At 50.4% G+C, this 23,735-nt stretch overlaps 1 protein-coding gene across 1 annotated transcript; it reads right to left on the bottom strand.

Annotated features, from left to right (window-relative positions):
* Nucleotides 1-5,086: 5,086 nt before the first annotated feature.
* On the bottom strand, nucleotides 5,087-16,336 carry URAD (ureidoimidazoline (2-oxo-4-hydroxy-4-carboxy-5-) decarboxylase). Its single transcript, XM_068984463.1, has 2 exons — nucleotides 16,110-16,336; nucleotides 5,087-8,118 (listed from the first exon to the last, which is right to left on the bottom strand). The coding sequence occupies exons 1-2, from the start codon at nucleotides 16,282-16,284 to the stop codon at nucleotides 7,781-7,783; spliced, it is 513 nt and encodes a 170-aa protein (XP_068840564.1). The 5' UTR covers nucleotides 16,285-16,336; the 3' UTR covers nucleotides 5,087-7,780.
* Nucleotides 16,337-23,735: the final 7,399 nt, after the last annotated feature.

Below are 23,735 nucleotides of genomic sequence, written 5' to 3'. Positions count from 1 at the left end.
CACGATTTGCATTTTAAAAGATTAGGGAGGGGGGGTAGCTCTCGAGAGGGCTGCGACCCATCACAGCTAAATATTCAAACCTTTATTGTTAAGAGCTTCCTCCTTCCAACCTTGGTGCACTTTAACCTCCAATCACGGGTTCAAAGAATGGAATCTAGTGACTTGCAAAAGGGGGTGGAGGGGTGGGGAGAGCGATCTTGGTGGGAATCGGGGTTCAGGAACTGAGGAGTCGTGTTTTTGCATTTGCAGGGAAGGGAGGGGGTGTCTAGAAGAAGCTCCTTCCATCCCAAAGACAAAAAGGGAAGCTATTGCTTTGATGACAGAGTTTCTGGCCAGCCTGGGAGGTGACGGGTGGAGCCGGGAGAAATAAGCCTGTTCCTTTCCCCTCTGCGCCCCTGGCCAGGCCGACTGTGCCCCCCAAACTGTCACCGCTGATCATTTGTTTTCTTCCCTAGGGAAACAGCTGGCCCCCCACACGAGATAAATTAAGACCCTAGTTGCAGGTTGCATCTCTGAGTTCATCTCACATTTGGGACTCAAAGCTATTAATTTTTTTGAAAAGCATTTACACTCCAAATTCAGAAATCTTGAGTGCAAACCGAGAAGAGAGTGGTAGTAGTCAGGCTGGTGGGAGGGCGGTAATGGAGGGGAGCAGGAGGGTTTGCTAGAGTTCTGCTGTTTCTTGAGGTGGGTCCTGGTGTGTTTGTTGCCTGTGAAAACTAATCAAGTTACACTTATATGTTTATATACTTAAATACGTGGTTTAAAATCAAGGAAAAGGGACTCTAGGATTTCTGCTAATATCTACCTAGGTATGTATATGTCATACAACATACCAATGGCTTAAAACCATTCTCATTTGCAAAGTAAAACATTTCTCCAGAGAACATAGTTTTTCATCTCCAGGGGTTGGGAAGAGCCCCCTGAGCCATCACTGATGATTGTTTCTGAAAACCCCTGAGTGGGGAAGGGTCTTGGATTTGGAAGCACTGTGTCGAGGGCTGGAAGTGGGGGCCGTGGGGACCTATACTGTGTGGCCTGGCTCGGGACCCGCCAGGACAAGTTGGAGGACAGGAGCTCAGGGCGACCAGATTCGCTCGGGCAGGTGCCCATCTCGGTTCAGCGACCGCGGGGAGTGGGGCCTGCGGCTGCCGGTCTACCTCTGTCTGCTCCGAGTCCAGACGGCGCTGCCAGACCAGGGTCTGAGGATCGCAGCGGCTGGGCAGTGGGCTGGGCAGGCCGGCTGGGTGGCTTTGAGCGCTCCGGGAACCAGCGGGGCGCATGGCTGTCCTGCAGATCCACCCTTGTCGGTTCTCGCCGCCGAGTGGTCTCTGGTGTTTGTCACTTCCTCGTGTGATCTCTGGAGCTCCTTCCAGTGTCCTTTATCTCCTAGATCTTCACATCTCCCCAGATCGGGAGTAGAGCGGGTCTTGTCATCTCCACTTTACAGAGGACAGCCGGCAGGCCGCAGAGTTCCGAGAGGCCAGGCCCCCAGCAGGATCAGGGCTTCGGATCTCCTCCTTGCTGGTCCCTCCTGTCCTCTGTGTTTCCTAAGGAAAGAGGTTAAAATGTAGGGGGCGGGTGGTAACAAACTGGGCAATCAACTGGTGAAGGCTGTAGCAGATCATCCTTCTGGATCTCCCCGGGCCTGGCCCGGAGAACTGAGTGTCATTGGACCTCTTGAGAAATAAAATAGGAAGCGAATTACAAAGCCCGTTACAGAATCCAAGTCACCGAGTTGGGAGGGGGATCACGGGGTGGGGTTGGGGGGAGTCTGTGGACCTGGATGAGGCCGGGATGTGGGAGGTTAAGTGGTGGGAGCATTGCAGACGTTTGATCTAGCAAACATCTTCCTCCTCTTCCTGGGAGACACAATCCTGCTTTCCGCCTCCCCCCCCCGCCCCGCCCCCACAGCCCCCTCCCAAGCCTCCAGCTCTGGAAGCTGAGGCCCAGGCTTGCGCCCAAGTCTTCGGAATGTGGGCATTCTTTGGGACAATCGCTTTATTGGGGACAGCCAGCCCCCTCCACCCTGCGGTGGCCGCTTCCTGCGTTTTTATGGCCGCCGGCCGCTGGCTAATTGTCCCGGTTTTCCAGCTGTGTCTCCGCTCTGCCCTGGAGAAAGGGCCCTGGCCTGCCTGCCCAAATGCTTTGGGAGCGGCCTGGGTTGATCTGGCCCCAGGGGTCACACCAGATCTCAGAGAGGCCCATACTCACTTGGGGTGTGGGGTGTGACGGCTGGAGAGAGGACACTGGCTGGTGTCCTTCATGAAGAAATGGGCCCTCATGGCAGTAGCATGGCCCCTCCATGGTTCTGGGCCCTGGGCTGGGGGTGAGGGGAAAGGAAGCAATAATGATGTCCTTGGACAAGCTCCTTGGAGTGGAAATATCCCCTCATGTCTGGGTTGCTCCCTCAGCTAAGTGGGGGCCCATCTGGGTTCCGGCAGGGGCAGGCTGTTGGGAGCAATCAGAGAGGGGTGCAAAGTGGCTGATGGGAAGAAACCCTGGTGTCTTTTCATCACCATGGCTTAGCCTCTGAGAGCCCTTTGTCGGGTTCCTGACCTCTGGAAGCCTGCTCTGGGTGGGGGAGGGGAGGCAGCTCCTCCGGCCTCTGGGTGCAGGTGTGTGGCCCTGGGGGAGTGCAGGTGCCACGTGGGACAAGCCTCCAGCAGAGACCAAGGTGCCTGGTGCCTTCCTTAGAGCCTCTTGGCTTGAGCTGAGAATCACCCTCAATGGCTGTCCCCAGCCTTCACTCTTCAAGGCTCTGGCCCAGCCTACCAGTACCTGGGTCTCCAAGTCATAGGGAAGTTTGGGGCTGGGGTGGGGCTGGGCCTGAGGCTGTGACCCCACGGAGCTTGAGTAGGCTGCTTAGGGCAGGAAAGGGTGGGAAGAAAGAGACCCAGGTAAATAAAAGTGTCCCGAAGACTGGGGGCAGGCTCCACTTAGGTTATCAAAGGGACGTCTCTTTGTCACTGACAGTGTCGGAGCCACTCCACATTCCTCCAAGAGGGTCCAGGCTTCCAGGATCCTGGCTGCTGGCAAGGGCAGGGGCACAGAGCTGGGTGGGGAGCAGGAGGCACCGGAAGGGGCGGGCCACTCTTCCAGGGAGATGAGACACTCCTTGAATCCACAGATCATTGACAGGGCTGCCTCTCTGCTCAAAGGTCCCCAGTGTTTGCTCCAGCCTGGGGTGGGGGGGTACCCTGCTTTTCCCTGTATTTGTGGCTCCTGGAACTGGGGCACCTGTGACCCTTGACACCGAGGTAGGGCAGGCTGTCTGTTCCACCTTAGCAAGCGAATCTACTTTCTGAAACCCTTTCAGATCAAGGAAATGATCCAAAGAGAGCTGCCCTTGCAAACTCCCTCTCTTGCCCTGCATAGGAAGCCTTCAACCTGCACTGACCTGAATTCCCAGGAGAAATAAGGAAGAGCAACAAGGAAGAGTGTTGTCTGATAAAACCATTCAGCTTGGCAGTCTACACTGCTGTGGGAAAAACTACTCGGTCGCTGTGTAGTTTGGAGTTGGAGAGTTTTGGGGCCAACAACAGCACAAAGTCAGCAATCCCCTCACATAAAGGAAGCCTCTATAAGGGGTGGTTTGAGAAGAAAGCCTGCCCTGCTGCTCCGCTAACATCTCTGGGAGAGAGATCAGTCACAGTGTCCTCTCTGTAGGGTCTCCCTAGAGTCCACTGCCTGCTCAGTTCCATCAGGCCACAAAGGAGCACAACGTGTTCATCCTGAACAGCAGGGAGGGGCCTCAGCTGCCCACAGCTGCCCGGCTTCATTCACAGGCTCGTCCCCACCCAAGGGAGTCAAGAATGTTCCCCCCAAGCAAACTGAGTCTCTTGTCCTGCCTACCTGCGGGAGAGTTCCTGAAATTGTGGAGGTCATCGGTGGGCTAGATGTTTAACACTCAGGGTGCAGGAGACTGGATACAACAGTGAGCTTTCTCATCTAGGGGCAAGAAATAACTTTTTTTCTCCCTCCGCTCAAGGAGAGCTAGGAAAAGAAAAGCCTTGGACGAAGGGCTGATATTTGGGTGCAGAAATCTGGTTTCGCCCACTGGCTGCAAATCATGGGGATAAATGGTGGTTGCCTATTTTCTTCCCCCGCCAGCCCTCCCCACCCATCCTGCTAGAATCAGTCTGTGGATGTTGTACGACTTGGTCTAATTCTGTGTGATGCGTGAGCACAGAGCAAGAATTAAAAGTCTGAGAGGGAATGCTCACTGTGGAGAAGACCCGGCCCCCGGGCCAGCAACACCTAAATGCTATCACATGGCTTTGGCGTGGAGTTACCGCTTGTTCCCTTACCGATGTCTCGTGCCTAAGGTGATGACCTTTGTTTGTCATATGAAAATATGTTCCCAGGAAGCCCTACAAAGTAAGGTGTATGTGGCAGAGGGAAGGGGCTCAGGTAAGGGTGCAGCTCTCCTTGGGTTACTGGCCCCATTGGAAGCTACTCTCTAGAGAGGAAAGTCGAAAGTGAAGTCGCTCAGTTTTGTCCAACTCTTTGCGACCCCATGGACTGTAGCCTACTAGGCTCCTCTGTCCATGGGATTTTTCAGGCAAGAATACTGGAGTGGGCTGCCATTTCCTTCTCCAGGAGATCTTCCCAACCCAGAGATTGAACCTGGGTCTCCCGCATTGTAGGCAGACGCTTTACCGTCTGAGTCACCAGGGGACTCTGGTAGGGGTTAGGGAGTTGGGGGGTGGGGGTAGGACAAAGGACTTCATGTCTGTAGCCTTTGCATTTTACAAAGGAGCACTCTGAGGCCCAGAGAGGTTGGGTGACCTTCCCAAGGTCACACAGCTAGCTGTTCCGGTCACTAACATTAAATGAGCTATACACAGGTGCATTCTTTGTAACCAGGAGCACTCTGTGCAAATGTTAATAATTACTAAGGCTTCGGGTGCCACCCTGGAAACCGCCTCCCCAACCCCAAACCGACTGGTGACTGGTGTCACGGGGGGAAGCCAAACTCCCCATCCCCACCCCATGAACCAAATAGTTTCAAAACAATCAGATTGAGCTGTTGTGACAATTCTGCTTTCCAAGTCCTATTTATTATATTTCTCCTTTTCAGGGGCACCTGCTAATTGCAGTGTGTAAGTTTATTGAATTGAACTCCATCCAGATGTTTCTTCAATTGCCAGCAAAAGTATCCATCTACCCCACAGTAAATTACTTTCTGTAAAAGAGCTCATCTTTATTTTTTGAATGGGAACCCACATCCTGTGGCTGACCCCTGGAAATGTGTCAAATTCAAAATGAGTAAAAGGAATGCAAAGAAATCGCCTTGTCTTTCTCCTCATCCTCTGCTTCCAGCAGTGTCCCAGTACCTCTTTTGGACACACGACCCCACAGGGTCCTACCTGTATGGGTGACGGGAAGAGACCACCCACATTCAGTTTCCCATCACATAGGTGAGTGGGACCGGGGCTCGGCAGTTCCCAGCAGGATAGTTCTCCTGGGGCCTCTGCTTGCCGGCTGGTCTTGAACATTTCAAGGGGGAGTGACAGTGGGCAAAGCAGCACCCCTTCCTCGGGAGGCAGTGTGTGTGGAGGGGTTGAAGAGTCACTGAAACTGAAATCAGCTCTTCGCTCTCCGACTTTTCTTAAGAGTTGCCGTTGTGCTTTTTTTTTTTTTAATGAATTAGTAAGTACGGATGTTAACTATTCACCCCAGAAACTGCACCACCACTTCTGCACCCCCTCTCCCGACGTCTCCGGGCCACCCAGCGGTCCTGGCTGGTGCCTTTGCTGAAGCCCGAGTCCAAGTCCGCGCGTCTTCACTGTCCGGTTGGTTCGTTTCCCGCGTCCTGCGCACCAGGAGCACAGAAACCAGAAAACATGCCCAAGCCCAGGACATCACTATCTGAGCCAAGACGCTGGAGAAGAAAACTGCCCTGCCAGACCTTGGCAGCCTCTGGAGAGCCGCCCGCAGGAGGATGGAGGTGGGTGTGGGGTGTCCAGGGTCTTCCCCGCGCCACCCCACACCCCCCCCCCCAGTCCTCTGCCAGCGCTCAGGGCTTAGGTAGAGGCTCTCCCTTTTCTCCCCCAGCTCTTTTGAAGGGGCGGGTTCAGCACCTTCCCCCACCCTGTATCCCCTCCTGAAGAAACAAACAATTTTGCGGACAAGATTTAAGCCCTCAAAATGTTAACTGTGTAATAGTAGACATCAGATGGTGCCTGAGCCCTGCAAAATGCAGCTCCTCACCTCTAAAAATAGGGCTTCGGATCTGGCCCTGGGGATTCCCACTTGTCCTAGCCTGAGCATATTTATATGGGGTCCCTCTGTCTAAGAGGTGGGCTCACCCTAGGATTGGGTAGGGTGCCTTCAATATAGTTTATCATACTCAGTCTCAGGCCCAGCCCTAGGTCCTTGTATCGGGGCCAGAAAATCTTCTTTGCCAAACAGCAGGTTTCTCACTTGGGTCAGGAAAGCCCCCAGGTTACCCCAGCAAGGGGGAGGCAGGCGTCTAGCCCCAGGCCCAGGGGCCCCACCTTTGCACCCAGGTCCTTTGTAATAGACACCTGGTATTCCCACATCCAGAGAAGGCTCTGGGGACTCCCCTGACCCTGCCGCCGGCCCTGGTCTACAGCGACGGTGGGGCCTTGGCTCACCTCCTGGCTTCCCCACCTGCCGCCCTCCCCAGCCTCCGGCCTTCACCCTCACCACTAGCAGGCAACACCTGTAAGTTGGCAAAGGGGAGCGGGGTTCCTGGATTAAAATTCCCGTGCTACCACAGCGGCTTCTGTCCGTGGAATTTAGCCCCCACCAAGGGTGCTGCTGCACTGCTTTTTATGGAAAGATTCTATTTCTCTTGTTGCCCTGCAGACCCAGGCTGGTCACTAATGGAGGCTCGTGTCTTCAGAAGGGTCATTTCCGCCTTCTTGTCTTACTCCCTCTGCGGAGACGAGGATGGCATGGCTTGTTTCCCCTCTGCCAACAGAAGCCTAAGGAGCGCTGGTTGGAGTTTGTTGGGCCTTCTGATGGGTATGACTGAGAGAGAGAGAAAGGTGGTGGGCTCCTGCTGTGTGAGCGGACACGCTAGACACCAGTTCTCTGGGGCTCTGGAACCCCAGGTCGGGCCTCCTCTGGCCAGAACCGATTTTCCTCCGTTCCCCGCTTTATCAGTTCTACAGGGCCCCGGACCTTCAGGCCCATCCAGCTTGGAGAAGCCCCACTCCTAGCCTTTTCTGCCGTCCCCCACCGGGTGCCTCCGCAACGCCGGCCCCCACGGGGCTCTCTCCCGCCCTCCATCCCCGTAGGCTGCTTTGTCAGTCCCAGCTCAAGCTCCTGTGTTTGTCCAAGTTTCAGAGAGACTCCTTCCACTCTCATGTAAGTGTCGGCGCAGCAACTAAGGTGGGAGAAGAAAAAAAAAAAAAGAACAGACAAATCGCTGGAGAATAAAAGATTCCTTTTCTGTCCGTTTTGTTTTGCAGCTGGGGGTATAGCAGGAGAGAGTGCGGGGCCCAAACGAGCTGGATGAGCGCTTTGGAATCCACATAGGCTGGTGGTTTCAACGGGCCGCAGCGGGAGTGAAGAATTGGAGCAGTGAGCTGGATACATCGGTGGCGAAGCCCGAAACTATCAACAGATATTTTGGCAAAGGGTGCGCGTGTGGGGAGGGGTACAGAAGGGCTCGTTATTCGTGCGACTGTCTCGATTCGCCCCGGCCTCCGTGAGCGGGGGTGGACTCCGTTCTAAGCGCATCGCGCGCGCCCGCGGCCCTGGCGCGTCCCGACTTGCGTCCCGGGGTCCTCCGCTGGCGCGGCCGCTACGGCTGCTCCCCGAGCAAGTCGGCGAGACGCAGGTGGCAGATCTTCTTCACCTCGCCCAAGGCGGTGCGCAGCTCCTGCGCCGGCGGGCACCGCAGCCGGCGCGCCAGCTCGCGGGGCGCGGCCGCCGGGTCGCTGAGGCGCACGGCGAGCACGAAGGGGAAGCCGAAGCGCGTGCGGTACTGCGCGGTGAGCTCGGTGAACCGGAGCCGCTCGGCCGCGCCCAGGTTCTGCAGGCCTGCGGCGCTCTGCTCCCGCTGCGACTCGGCGGTGAGCCGGCCGCACTGCAGCTGGCGGCCCGCCAGCTCCGGGTGGCAGCGCAGGACGCCCTCCTGGCCTGCGGAGAAGCACAGACACAAGGCGGTGGGAGCGCGTTATCGCGCCCCGAAGGGCTTCGGAGAAGAGCAGGGTCCCGGGACGTGATGAGGGGCAGATCGGGGCGCCCAGCGCACCCGCCCCCTCCAGCTCGTCCTGAACCCTGCGCCCCGCCAACCCCGCTTCACTCGGCCTCGGCCGGGGCCCCGGGGGCGGGGCGGGAAGTGACAAGTCTGTCCTTTGAGACCTTGGGGCCAGCAGAGCGGCGGGGAGCGGCCGCGGAGGCTCGGAATTTACGACTTGCTCGGGAGGGAGCGCGGACGCGATAAGGGAACCCGAGCGTTTCGTATCTTTTCAAAGTCCTTTGCTCTCAGGGGGGCTTTGATGTCGGAGAGGGCCGGACACAAGGGCCTGAAGACTTCCTGAAAAAGCCACGGAATGGGTTTCGCTCTGGAAAGGAGAAGGGCGGGGAGGATCCACAGGGATAACATCCTTGGAGCTTGGCAAATAAATGCCCAGGGTTTTGTGACCCTAAGTGTGAGCTCTGGGCTTCTGGAATCAGGCGTGCAAAGAGCTTTGCAGATGATTAACTGCAAAGAAACCCATTTCCAGCCGAATCCTACGGCCCTTTGAACGAAAGTGGCTTCCTCCTTTTAGGAAAACAGCACCACTCACCACCCACCGTGTCTGAGGCTCGCTTCCTTTCTCCCACGGTAGATCTCAAAACAATTCGCGGAGAACAACCTTTCCTGGGAAGGCAGCTTCTCCTCATCCCTGAACACTGGCCTGAAATTGGCCACCCGTGGTGTGAGTCCGGCGATTTCAAGTCCTAATCCAGGGGGGTTTTCCCGAGCCCTAGCCAATCATTTTACTTAGTTCTCTAAAGGGAGATTTAGAATCCGTGGGGCTGGGCAAGATTTCAGATATGCTAAACAGGGAACCCGATGGGAACAATGGGGCTGATGACACCTAGCTTGCTGAGGAGTGGCAAGGATTGGAGACAATTCATTTACCCAAATAGCACCTGATGCTAGCAGTTTTTCAATAAATAGCCATATTACCTGCCCTAGTAAACTCAGTGTAACTGGGCTGCCCTGCGGCTGGAAGCTTCTGTCCCTGGGGCTGAGGACAGGTGTGAGGCTCCTCTGGAAAGGGGGGATCACTGATTGACTCTTCCTTTAATTAGAGTATAAACTCCTCCTGCTTAAATTTTATAGTTTCTGCCCAATTAAAGGACAACTGGGATTGTCGACTTGTGGACTTGTGCCCTGAGAGGTGGGAGAACTGGGGTGGGGGGAACTTCTGCATTGAAGAGAGGCTTCATCAGAGGCTCAGAAAGGAGTAGGTGACCTGCCCAAGGTCATTGAGCCAGGAAGCTGCCTGCGTGGGGCTCCTGGACTCCAAACCACTGGCTTTGGAGCATTGGCTGCCCCTTCAAGATTAAACGCAGTTTAAAATGAAACTCAGGTCACCAGTAATCCCATTTTGGCAATACCCCCCATTTTAGACTATCTCTCCTGGGCCTTGCAAAGCTGGGGCACTTGGTCCCCGTGTTCAGTGCATCTGGGTGATGTGAAAACGTCAGTGATAAAGTCCCTACCTGGGCACCCCCAGCCCTGGGCTGGAGGGTGGCTGTGCTGTGGAGGCTGCCCAAGCCTGAGGCTGGGCGCCCCCTGAATCCGCTCCACACCCACCCAGTCTGGACGCCCCCAAATGGGCGTGGGCAGCTGGGGTCTGGGAGGCTCACAGGCCCTGACCGCAGGCCCGCCCTGCACCCCTCCTTGTTTATTCAGATTTTCAAAGGGGTGAGGAGGTAAGGGGGCCAAGACCCCACCTTCTCACTGAACTCCTCAGCATCCCCCCCACGCCACCCTCCCCCCATTTCTTACTCTGCGGAGGCCTGGCTCCAGCGTAGGGAACGAGGTTATTGCTAGGAGGACCTGGCCAGGGGTTGGGTCTGTCCCCCGGTGGCGTGGCCCCAAGCAGAACCCCGGTCCTGTGGGTGGCCGCCTGCATCCCAGACCTGCCTCTTCTTTCTGGCCCTGACACCTTGCTTCTCACTCTGTTGGGCTCTTCCCTCTCTTGAAAACATCACCTGGGGTTAATGTTTGCCCAGTACTGAGCATGTTTTCCGCTGGTGGCGGGAGACAAGGGGGATGAGAGAAGCGCAGAGCAAAGAGAAGAAAAGAGATCAGAAAAGAGGATTTACACACACACACACACACACAGAGCCCTCAAATGTAGGTAAAAGAAGATGGTGTGAGGAGGCAGGCAGGGAATGGTAGCTCTGGAGAAATAGAACCTGAGCCCGTTGAGCCGAGGACTCCATTTTTATTGCCCCAAACCGCTGATACGCCCCTTCCAATCCTTCCTGCCAGACAGCTCTGTCCCTCCTCCAGCGCTGCATCCGCAGCTGGGGCATCCCCTATTCCCTTAAGCCCCAATAGGAGGCGGGAGACCATGCCTGGGTACTCCCCACCTCAGCCCTGCAGTCCCCCTACCTGGAGTGCCCAAACCTGGCTGGGTGTCTCACTTCAGGCCTTTCAGTACTGTCTGTCCTTCAGTCTCTCCTAAAATCTGAGACAGCACTGCCTCTGCCATTGGCATGGGATGGTCTGGAGATGCAGGTGTGGATAGGCATTATTTGCTGCAACCACAGACCAAGAATCTCTGCCCCTTGAAGAGTTCCTGGCATGGAGCCGACAGTCCTCATCTTATTAGCAGACAGTGGCGGCTGCTGAAGAGCAGGCGGTTGGCCTGGAAGCCCATCAGCGTCCTCCAGCATCCCCACACTGTCCCAGCTGGTGTGCCCGCCCTCCTGTCCCGCGCACGGCCTGGGCCAGCCTCTCTCTCCACTTGTGTTCTGGGAGCCAGCACCTCCTTCCATGTCAAAGGCTACGATTTCAACCATCAATCCCCCTGCCCGCCCACCATCACTGCCACTTCATCAGCACACAAACCGGCCCTAGAAGCATTCAACCCCTAAAGAAAACGAGCGCCCTCTCTTGATTGCCTGCGGTCCTCTAGTTCCTCCCTGTGTCTCTGCTCCTCCTCACAGCACAGCTGCTCCTGGGGACTGTCTCCTGGGCATCTCCACTTCCTCTCCCTGCCTCCCAGGCTCACCCCATCGCACTTCCAGCCCCACCAGCCTGCCAGGCTGCACTCCTCAGGTCTCAGGCAACGACAGCTTGCTCAAGCCAACGGCCAGTGCTCTGGCCTCTTCTCTCTCAGCCTCTTGGCAGCATGTCATGTGGTCGGCCCTCTCTCCTTGGAAGATTCCCATCATCACTTATTCTCATCACTGGCCCAGATCAGCGACACAAGTGCTCCCGGACTCAGTCCTCACACCTCCTCCTTTCTGATTCACACGGATGCCCTAAGCATTCTCATCTAGCCCCCTAGCTTCAAATGCCATCGATTATTTCATGACACCTGGGTCTAGTCTAGTCCTCAGCTTTCCCCTGAGTTCCTTTGTTATGAGCCAACTGAACATTCAACATTGTCCTCTGGATGGTTATTTGGTATCTCAGCCTTGCCAAGCTCCCATTCGCCATCCTGTCCTCTCAGTGCTGAACTCATCCCCATTGCAGAAAACAGATCACCACCCACTCAGCTGCTCATATAGAAAACACAGGTGTTATCCTTCATTTCAGGCTTCCCAGGTGACTCGGTGGTAAAGAATCTGCCTGCCAACGCCGGAGCCACAGGAGACGCAGGTTTGATCCCTGGGTTGGAAAGATCCCCTTGAGAAGGAAATAGCAACCTCTCCAGTCTTCTTGGCTGGAGAATCCCATGGACAGAGGAGCCTGGCGGGCTACAGTCCGTTGGGTCCCAGAGTCAGACACAAGGTAAACCACACAACAATCCTTCATTTCTCTTTGTTTCTGACCTGCCTTCCTGCCACAAATCTATCAAAAACACCTGTTGGCTCTAACTCTAAAATTCGTCCTGAAAATCCGGCCACGTCTCTTCATCTCTCCTGCTCCAACCCGAGTCCACCTGACCATCGCCTCTCGATTTTACTGCTGCTGCAGGCCCTCCACCTGACCCCTCTCCTCGCATCCCCCCACTCTCCACCATTCTCCAACCGCCTGGGCTTTCTTGTCACTTCTTAAGAAAGACCTCTTTTATTACATATGTTCTATCCTAATACAATGTTCTTCTCATAGTTTCTAGAATTGAAATGATCCTTTCTATGTATGTTAATCCTGCATCTCTTCACTGGAATGTCTGCTCATTGAAGGCAGGGACTTGTCTTGTTCATGGCTCTACCTCCAGGGCCGGGGACAATTCCCCAGGGAAGAGTAGGCACTTAGCAAGTGTTTATTGACTGACACTCTGGGGAGAAAGTGCTGTATATTCTTTGACTGAACGAACACATCATAATAGCCTCATATAAATACCTTATAGCCTGCATTGAAGGAAGTTATCGGTATCCAACTCTTTGATGCTTTCAACAACTATCTTCTGAAATAAGTATTAAGTAATGAATCATGGCATTATTGCTATTCTGAAATGCCACAGAAAGATGCATGATTAACTGGTATGACATTTTTATTGCTCTTTGATGTTTAATACAAATCACTATTGAATTTGTTCATTACTGGCCCTGTGTGTGTGTGTGTGTGTGTGTGTGTGTGTGCCCGCGCGCGCGCGCACGTGTGAACCTTCTTCCCTTTATTGTTGCCATTCCTCTGGCTTGGGAATCAGGAACTGATTGACTTGAAAGGGTATTTGGCCAATTAGTTTTGGAGCGAAATATTAGTCCTATACTGCCACCTACTGGTCAGTAATCACCATAGTAAATGAATAGTCAACCTTTGCTTACTCTTGAAACAGAATTTTCAGTTTTCTTTAAATGGTAGAGGGTTTTCTTAGATCATCTAAAATAAATCCTTGACCAGATAGATCGTCATAACCTGAACATCTCTATAAGGTCCCTTTTAGTTTTAGGATTCAAAGACTCTGTTACACCCAGTTTGTTGTTTACTATCTAAGGAGTAAGTTGTCCCCAGTGGCTCAGCGGAAAGAATCTGCCTGCAATGCAGGAAGAAATGGGTTCAATCTCTGGGTCAGGAAGATCCAGGGAATGGCAACCCACTCTAGTATTCTTGCCTGGGGAATTTCACGGACCGAGGAGCTTGGGGGGCTATAGTCTATGGGGTTGTGAGCCAACATTTAAGAATAAAAGCTAGACTTTTACTTGATTATTTTAAAAACTAGGGAGGGGACTTCCCTGGCAGTCAATGGTGGGGACTTCACCTTCCAGCACATGGGGTGTGGGTTTGATCCCTGGTTGGGGAGCTAGGATCCCATATGCCTCTTGGCCAAAAAGCCAGAACACAAACAACAGAGGCAATATAGTAACAAATTCAATAAAGACTTTTAAAATGGTCCACATTAAAAAAAAAAAAAAACTTAAAAAAATAAAAACCAGCAAGTTCCCTGGTGGGATTCTGGATTTTCACTGCTGCTGCCCGGGGTTCAATCCCTGACCTGGGAATTGAGATCCTGCAAGTCAAGAAATGTAGCCAAGAAAAAAAAAATTAATAATAATAATAATAATAAAACCCCACATCAAGCATTAACGTTATTGAATAAATCAGTGAATGAATAGATGAAGTCCCTAGAAACTGTTTCTAGATTTTGCCTTTGAATTTCCAGAAAATTCTTCAAAAGCTGTTGGGTTATCAGGGTTTGTCTCAGTTTTCTTATCTGTAAAATGGGGATACTAATGATAATCCTTATTTTATAGGATTATTATGAGGATTAAGGGAGTTAGTAAATGCCAAATGTTGGGAAAGGTGCTTGAAAGACAGCAATAGTAAGGGGAAAATGCATTTTAGGGGCTATCATCATTATTTCCACCACTAACTCTGCTTGCTTAATGCTATGAAGATGATTAGATAGGAGGAAGGTGATTAGAGAGGGCTGCACTCCCAGCTGCCCCAGGCAAGTGTGGCCACCAGCACAGGGCTGAGAAGCAAGCTCTACCAGCAGGGAGGTCCCTCAAAGAACTGCCTGGAGTGCAGAAGCAAGCAAACGCCCAGGTGGCTCCAACTCCCTCCAGTGGTTTTGTCCCACTGACCTGCTTCGAAAGTCACCCCAGTTAAAGTGTGTGGGGAAGGGTAGTGCCGGGCTCCACCATCTTCCAACATCCCCTTAGGAACGATTTCATTCATTCCCATGGCAAATCTTGATCGTATTCCAGTGTTCTGAAATATGATCCCACGGGATGGGATGGGAGTCTGACACTGGCCCAGATACAGTTTGCAGCCTCACGTTTGCAGCCAGCTGGGCTGAGGCGGGGGGTGTGGGGGCTGGGGGTCCAGCTTTGGACAGGCAGTGGGTGAGGGTCAACAGGGCCTCTACATTGCTACTTGCAGCAGGTATGGGATCTAGTTCCCTGATCAGGGATCAAACCCGGGGCCCCCCTGCACTGGGAGCTCGGAGTCTTCACCACTGGACCGCTGGGAAGTCAGGGCCTCCACATTCCTGTCAGCTTGGTTTAATCCCTCATCCTCCCCTCTTCCTAAATGTACCTAAAATGAAATAAAGGAGCCCCTTGTTTGGGAGGCTCCCTTTGACGTCTGGAAACCTTGCCGGGCCAGGTGTCGGAGCCCTGGGCTCACAGGCCAGGACTGTTGTGCAGAAGAGCGCCGCGCCCACAGCCCAGCTCCCTGTGGAAGCCCCTCTGTGAAGATAGCCTGTCCCCTCGAGGTCCCCTCAGCCAGTCCAGGCTTCTCCAGGGACCTTGAGGACAGCCCGGGAGGCAGCCTCGGCCGCTGACCTTTGGCCTGTGAACCCCTGGGAGGCTGTGTGTCCTTCTGACTCACCCCCAAACTTCCCTCTTCTCCCCATCTTACACCCCCAAGGGCCTCCTTTTCTCTCTCCACCCAAAGGAAATCGGCATTTTCTACCCCTTTCTCCAGAGGGATTTCTTCAGACTTCTGTCGTTCCCCTCTACCTCACACCCACAGGGAGCGGCTGACCTGAGGGCTTTTACTTTCCTCAGCCGCCTAGTCCAAACCGGCCCTTTCTGGCAAAACGTCAGCCATTCTCTCTTCCCCCCCAGGCTCCTCAGACAGTCTGATACGGAGCGGTCTCCTCTCTTGCATAAGGGACATTCCCAAAGCCAATGCAGGGCTGAGGTGGGGCGGGGCAGGGGGGACACTAGCCTGACCTTTGGTCCCTGAGCAGCTTTGAGGCCAGAGGAGGTGGCTGCCTCCTCTTTCCTGGTAACCCCAGAGCTTTAATATTTAACAGCCAGTTTACCTGAGCCAATGAACCTTCTTTCACTCTACTGTTCACTTAACACTGCAAGGGTTTGACTCTCTTTTGCAAAAGTCTGAAGAAACTCACCAAGCCTTACAGCAAAAACAAGTAAATGTGTATACCAGGGATAAGCGACTAGGCTCAAACATCTCAAAACAGTTTGATAACAAAAAAGAAGTAGACTCACAGATGAGAAAACTAGAGGTTACCAGTGGGGAGGGGAGAGGAGGCGGGAGGGGCATGATGGACGGGGGAGGGGAGGCTGAGACATCTGGGTCTAAGAACCGCTCGGGAATATATCATACAAGACGGAGAATACAGCCAATATTTTGTAATAACTAAATGGAAAGTAACCTTTAAAAATTGTGTTTAAAAATCCAAAACAGCCACAAGACCTCCCCTCCCCCCATTTTAAAAGAAATCTTTCTTGGCCACACTATGGCTTGTGGGACATGAGTTTGAGTAAGCTCCGGGAGTTGGTGATGGACAGGGAAGGGGGTGTGCTGTAGTCCATGGGGTCGCAAAAAGTCAGACATGACTGAGTGACTGAACTGAACTGAACTGAACAGATGGCTTGTGGGATCTTAGCTCCCCAATCAGGGTTCAAACCCAGGCCCTTCGCAGTGAAACCTGGGTCTTAACCACTGGACCATCAGGGAATTCCCTCCCCTATCTTTTTGATAAGCACACCTGAAATCCCTCTGTGGAGCCTCTCGGTGTCCAACCCCAAAGCCTTACCTGACAGTGGAAGACCATCAATAAAGGCAAAAAAGTGCTTCTCCAAATCTCCCAAGCCAGAGAACGGGCGCTTGGACCAAACTGCGGCTGCGATCAGAGGACATCTCTCGATGACGTTTCCGAACACATCCACAAATTCTCCGAAGCCCATGGCGTTGACCTTCTCAATGTCCATGGCGTGTGCTCCAGCGGCGGTGGCAGGACTGGGCTCTCCTCTGGGTGAGTGACTGACATGTCTCTGCTCGTCGAATTATATTTGCTGAATGCACAGGCTTGGTTTTTTTTTTTTTTTTTTTGCAACACCAGCTTGGCATGTTTTAAATGCCTCTGGGAAAAGCAGAGATCCAGAGTTCTTGTGCAATCAACAAACACAGGCTTAAGGTCTAATCCAGCGAGCAGAGATCTTGCAGAGGGGGAAACATGTCCAGCGAAACTCTTCCCACCATCCAAGCAGGCAGAGGCCATATTCAGCCTCAGCATTCAAGCCAGTTAGCCTTCTGGTGCCATTAACATATTTGTTTCATGACTGAAGAACTGACAGCAAAGAAGTCAAGGAACTTTGCTTTTCAAAGAGGGTAAGTCTGGTGCCAGAAGTACCATCATTACAGGCCGTGTCTTCAAATACGGAGGAAGATAAATATGTATAGCAACACACACACACACACACACACACACACACACACACACACACACACACACACAGAGCTTCCCTGGTAGCTCAGTTGGTAAAGAATCAACGCACAATGATACACGAGATCGCCTGCAATGTAAGAGACCCAGGTTCGATCCCTGGGTTGGGAAGCTTCCCTGGATATGGAAATGGCAACCCACTCCAGTATTCTTGCCTGGAGAATCCCACGGACAGAGGAGCCTGACAGGCTACGGTCCACGGGGTCGCAGAGAGTCAGAGGTGACTTAGTGACTAAACAACAATCATATGCATGTGTGTGTGTGTGTGGTGGGATGGCTAAGTTGTGTTCAACTCTTTGCGACCTCATAGACTGTAGCCTGACAGGCTCCTCTGTTCATGACATTTCCCTTGCTCGAGTGGGTTGCCAACTCCTTCTCCAGGATCCTCCTGACCCAGGGATCGAACCCATGTCTCCTGCATTGGCAGGCGGGTTCTTTACCACTGAACCACCAGGGAAGCCGATATATATGATATGTATTGCCTATCATATACGTTGCATAGATATGTGAACACACACTGGATCCTGTATCATGTGTGAAGTTTCAGGCAGGCAGCCCAGTGTGGAGGGCCTGGTCCCAGGAGAGCTTGGATCCAGGCTCTGCCCCCTACTAGTTGGCATTCAGCAAGTTATTAAACTTTTCTGAACCTCAGTTTCTTCGTCTGTAAAGTAGACATAATACAAGTATTTGCCTGATGGGATTTTTTCAAAGATAAAGCAAGTTAACTTGGCAGTGTTCCTGTTAACATCGCACTACAGAGGTGTCGGCTGATACAATGTTGACTGCACAAAGTCTGCAGAGGACCAGCCACAGAACGTCCTCTGCTGTCCCTTCTGCCACCAGAGCCAACACAGCCCTTTCCTGTCCCCGCAGGTTCCCTGCAGACAGGCTGACAGCCAGTGTGAATTTCTTTCCGATCTCCCTCCCCCGGCACCCTCAAAGCTGACTATTGGGAAGGGAGGGTAAGGTCTGTCCAGCAACCGCCCCCCCCAGTCCCTTGCAACCGTCGAAAGTCTTATCCCCTTCCTGGTGAGCAGAGGAGTGGGGAACTGAAGACCAAGCAGAAGGCAAAGGAGAAAGGGTTCCCCTCCCTGTACGTGACCCTTACCTTCCTCCGCCTGTTATTCTGCACACAAAGGGTCCTTCCTCCCCACCAAGCCCCAGGCACTAGCAGCCTGGGCCTGGAGCCTGGCGGCTCTCAGCTCCTCTGAAGCAGTGGGAGAGATAGACATCTGAATTTGCAAGTGGAAACTTCTTAGCTCATGGAAATGCTGATATGCACAGTGGGATGGGCCTTGCATTTGGGGCAGAGACCAGGAGCCTAACCTTTTATTTGGTGTTATCTGTTGTATAACAATGGAACTCCAAACAGCCCTAACATAGGGCTTCCTAACATAGGAAGCCTTAAGGTTAAGGTATTAAACAGTCCTGGACACTGAAGCAACCGACTTCCCAGGTGGTGCAGTGGTAAAGAATCCACCTGCCGATGCAGGAGATGTAGGAGACACAAGAGATCCCCTGGAGGAGGGCATGGCAACCCACTCCAGTATCCTTGCCTGGAGAATCCCATGAACATAGGAGCCTGGCAAGCTATAGTCCACGGGGTCACAAAGAGCTGGGCACGACTGAGCACAAAACCCACAAAAATCCAACCAGATTCCTAATATGGAACCTGGCCAGCCAGGCCATGGAAGGACCCTGGGCTCTGTTAATCCTGTCTGACTCCTCCAGTCAAATTGAAGAAACGTAAAGTGGCCAGAGGTCAGGCCATTCTCACCCCAGCAAAAAGTTAAGTTACTGAACTGTACAGTATACATAAGGGAATTGTATGTTATTTGAATTATATATCGATAAAGCAGTTATTTTCTTTTTAAATTTTACATTATTGATTTATTTTTCAAGATTTTTTTAATATGGACCATTTTAAAACACTTTATTAAATTTGTCACAGTATTTCTTCCGTTTTATGATTTGGTTTTTTTGGCCTCAAGACATTATGATCTTTGCTCCCCAACAAGGGATTAAACGGGCAACCTCTGCATGGGCAGGTGAAGTCTTAACCACTGGACCATCAGGAGCATTCCAAAGATGTTATTTTCTAAACTTAATTTATAGAGAGATGTAGCTTCATAATTTCCATTTAACCTGTAAGATATGATTCTCATGTCCTGGGCTGAATGTATTATTGTATCTGACTTTAGTATAATTTTTCTTTTAAGGTAAGAGACTTTTAGCAGTCCATGGAGAAAATTCTTAAACAGTCAAATTTTTCTTTCTTTCTTTCTTTTTTTTTTTTAGTTTAACTGTTTCAAGCATCTGTTCCCTTCAGTGACAACCCTTATGTTTTCTTGAGCAGAGCTTAGGGAGATGATTTTTTTTTTCTTCCAAAAATATTTTTTTGGATAGGGCAGATGTTTTCTCAATAGAATACACCAGAAAGGCAAATTGCTTTCCTGAACCTACTTTTAAAATTTGAGACAAATTGGGAGTTGGAGTTCCTGTGATCCTCCTCTTACCAGACTCCTTCCATTGGCTGAGCGGAAGCAATGTGAAGTTCTGGCTGAAGGAGCCCAGAGCGGTCGCTGAGGCCGCTGAGGCTGTGAGGAAGCGGCAGGCATGGGGGATGGGTCAGGTCTGCAGTTAGTATCTCGGTGGAGCCAACTAAGTGACTTAACCTTCTCAAGCTTAAGCTTTGGTTTCACTGTTAAACTGTCACGGAACAAGCTCCTACCAGCCAGTTTGTTAAATGAGAAAATCCATGTGACGCCTTCAGCACAGCTGCGGAATAGTGTTATGGACAAATCAGTATAATATACAGAATTTATCAGAGTGAACCTTGCGGACATTATGTTATGAAAAGACATATACTGCATGATGCCATTTATATAAAGTTCCCAGAGTAGCCCAGTTCAGAAGAGCAGAAAGCAGGACATGCTGCCAGGGGCTGGGGGTTGGAGGGGACACAGAGAACAGGGAGTCAGTGTCTAAGGGGGACAGCTTTGGTCTGAGAAGATGAAAAAGTTCTGGAAATGATGGTGAGAATGGTTGCTCAGCAATGTGAATGTAATTAATACCACTCAGCTGTACACTGAAAGATGGCTAAAAGGTATATACACTACTATATATGAAATAAAGAAATCAGGACCTACTTATAGCACTGGGAACTATATTCAATATTTTGTAATAACCTATGATAGAAAAGAATCTGAAGAATATCATATCTGTAGCTAAGTCACTTTGCTGTACACCTCAAATTAATACAACATTGCTAATCAACCATTCTCTAATATAAAATAAAAAATAAATTCAAAAAAGAATATATATACATATACATATGTATGTAGCTGAATCACTTTCTTGCACACCTGAAACTAAGGCATTGTAAATCAACTATACATCAGTTTAAAAAGTGGCTCAAGTGGTAAATTTTATATTATGTATATTTTACTGCAGAAAAAGATCATCAGAGACTTTTCTGCCTCTTTAAGATAATTGGAATTTTAATACATGTTGGGTCTCGAGGAGCTAAAAACTATATGCTTTTCCAGATGATAACTGCCCCTCTTTTTTTTTTTTTTTTCATGTTGCTGAGGGTGGTACAGACAGTTGTTGTCTTGTCGCTAAGATGTGTTTGTCTCTTTGTGACTTCCTGGGCCGTAGCCTGCCAGGCTTCTCTGTCCATGGGACTCTTCAGGCAAGAGTACTGGAGCGGGCTGCCATTTCCTCCTCCAGCGTATCTTCCCGACCCAGGGATCGAACCCGTCTCTTCTATGTCACCTGCTTTGACAAGGCAGGTTCTTTACCATTGAGCCATCTGGGAAAACAAATGTTAATTCTGACAAGTCACTTATTCTGATGAAAAGGATAGTGGGCGTGGCAGGTGAGTTCAGACATATGCTATGGAGCCGGTGGTCCTTCATGAAGAGCTGAAGAGTGAGAAGAAAGATCAGGAAGGAACACAAGGGGTGGGAGGAGGGCTGAGGTGGTAATGAGGTCACCTAGTCATCTTCTGTCTACAGACCAGCCCCTCGGGGTATTTCTCTTCCTCCTGGAAATCTCTAAGAAACAGAGCCTTTGTTTTCAGGACAGAGCCTTTGTTCCAGGCTCAGACAACACGAAGCAGAGCAGGTGCTCCAAGAATATGGTCAGAAGTACATGCTGGGACAGATGAATGCAAGGTGTAGAAGGCAGTGGTAAATTCCAGGTCCCAGGAGACAGCCTGACCCCAGGCTGCTCCACTACTGGTGTAAATAATGCACATAAAATGGACCGTCATTCCCACAGTAGGTGAATAAACGAAGTCGTCTGCATAGAGGGTTAGTCTTCCCTCTAATCAGCCGGTTGGCTTTTTCTTTAATTCTGCTTCTTAAAATCTGCTTTTTTGGAGGCAGGCTGGGGTACTGGCAGCCAGGCTGCCGTGATGAAAACAGTAGTGCCAGGGTGCCACCTACTGGCAAGACTCCTGCAAGGGCTGGGAGGCAGGGGCTGATCCGAAGGGAGCGACACCCCGGCCCCAAACTCTGGGGATCATTAATTGTATCCTGACACTTTTTAAAATGTGGAGTCATGTCCAGGACAAAACTTGACCCAAACGAAAACTGACTTTGTGCTAAGAGCTGGGTTTAAAAAGAATCTAATTTCATTTTCCCTTAAGAGATTATTTATTTTTTTATCCATTCAGCCAGTCTTTGTCTTTTGGTTGGGGCATTCAACCCATTTACGTTTAAGGTAATTATTGATAAGTATGAACCCATTGGAGAGCTGGTTTGGTGGTGCTGAATTCTCTCAGCTCTTGCTTGTCTGTGAAGCTTTTTATTTCCCCCTCATATTTGAATGAGATCCTTGCTGGGTACAGTAATCTGGGCTGTAGGTTATTTTCTTTCATTACTTTAAGTATGTCTTGCCATTCCTTCCTGACCTGAAGAGTTTCTATTGAAAGATCAGCTGTTATCCTTATGGGAATCCCCTTGTGTGTTATTTGTTGTTTTTCCCTTGCTGCTTTTAATATTTGTTCTTTGTGTTTGATCTTTGTTAATTTGATTAATATGTGTCTTGGGGTGTTTCGCCTTGGGTTTATCCTGTTTGGGACTCTCTGGGTTTCTTGGACTTGGGTGATTATTTCCTTCCCCATTGTAGGGAAGTTTTCAACTATTATCTCCTCAAGTATTTTCTCATGGTCTTTCTTTTTGTCTTCTTCTTCTGGGACTCCTATAATTCGAATGTTGGAGTATTTCATATAGTCCTGGAGGTCTCTGAGATTGTTCTCATTTCTTTTAATTTTTCTTTTTTCCTCTCTGATTCATTTCTTTCTATCATTCTATCTTCTATTTCACTAATCCTATCTTCTGCCTCCGTTATTCTACTATTTGTTGCCTCCAGAGTGTTTCTGATCTCATTTATTGCATTATTCATTATATATTGTGGTCCACTGGAGAAGGAAATGGCAAGCCACTTCAGTATTCTTGCCTTGAGAACCCCATGAACAGTATGAAAAGGCAAAATGATAGGATACCGAAAGAGGAACTCCCCAGGTCATTAGGTGCCCAATATGCTACTGGAGATCAGTGGAGAAATAACTCCAGAAAGAATGAAGGGATGGAGCCAAAGCAAAAACAATACCCAGTTGTGGATGTGACTGGTGATAAAAGTAAGATCCGATGCTGTAAAGAGCAATATTGCATAGGAACCTGGAATGTCAGGTCCATGAATCAAGGCAAATTGGAAGTGGTCAAACAAGAGATGGCAAGAGTGAACGTCGACATTCTAGGAATCAGCGAACTAAGATGGACTGGAATGGGTGAATTTAACTCAGATGACCATTACATCTACTACTGCGGGCAGGAACCCCTCAGAAGAAATGGAGTAGCCATCATGGTCAACAAAAGAGTCCGAAATGCAGTACTTGGATGCAATCTCAAAAATGACAGAATGATCTCTGTTGGTTTCCAAGGCAAACCATTCAATATCACAGTTATCCAAGTCTATGCCCCAACCAGTAACACTGAAGAAACTGAAGTTGAACGGTTTTATGAAGACCTAGAAGACCTTTTAGAACTAACACCCCAAAAAGATGTCCTTCTCATTATAGGGGATTGGAATGCAAAAGTAGGAAGTCAAGAAACACCTGGAGTAACAGGCAAATTTGGCCTTGGAATGCGGAATGAAGCAGGGCAAAGACTAATAGAGTTTTGCCAAGAAAATGCACTGGTCATAGCAAACACCCTCTTCCAGCAACACAAGAGAAGACTGTACACATGGACATCACCAGATGGTCAACACCGAAATGAGATTGATTATATTCTTTGCAGCCAAAGATGGAGAAGCTCTATATAGTCAACAAAAACAAGACCAGGAGCTGACTGTGGCTCAGATCATGAACTCCTTATTACCAAATTCAGACTCAAATTGAAGAAAGTAGGGAAAACCGTTAGACCATTCAGGTATGACCTAAATCAAATCCCTTATGATTATACAGTGGAAGTGAGAAATAGATTTAAGGGCCTAGATCTGATAGATAGAGTGCCTGATGAACTATGGAATGAGGTTTGTGACATTGTACAGTAGACAGGGATCAAGACCATCCCCATGGAAAAGAAATGCAAAAAGGCAAAATGGCTGTCTGGGGAGGCCTTACAAATAGCTGTGAAAAGAAGAGAGGCGAAAAGCAAAGGAGAAAAGGAAAGATATAAGCATCTGAATGCAGAGTTCCAAAGAATAGCAAGAAGAGATAAGAAAGCATTCTTCAGTGATCAATGCAAAGAAATAGAGGAAAAGAACAGAATGGGAAAGACTAGAGATCTCTTTAAGAAAATTAGAGATACCAAGGGAACATTTCATGCAAAGATGGGCTCGATAAAGGACAGAAATGGTATGGACCTAACAGAAGCAGAAGATATTAAGAAGAGGTGGCAAGAATACACAGAAGAACTGTACAAA

Source organism: Capricornis sumatraensis, chromosome 12 (genome assembly GCF_032405125.1).
Source record: "Capricornis sumatraensis isolate serow.1 chromosome 12, serow.2, whole genome shotgun sequence".
Lineage (NCBI taxonomy): Eukaryota > Metazoa > Chordata > Mammalia > Artiodactyla > Bovidae > Capricornis > Capricornis sumatraensis.
Note: the sequence above shows the minus strand (reverse complement) of the source record. Positions and strands in the feature narration are given on the sequence as shown.

What these genes read in the sequence shown, in the direction of transcription:
- URAD (XM_068984463.1), bottom strand. Translation starts at nt 16,284, where the DNA reads ATGGACATTGAGAAGGTCAACGCCATGGGCTTCGGAGAATTTGTGGAT. An exon ending in TGATGGTCTTCCACTGTCAG is followed by an intron (nt 8,119 to 16,109) that starts GTAAGGCTTTGG and finishes GCTTCTCCGCAG; the next exon opens with GCCAGGAGGGCGTCCTGCGC.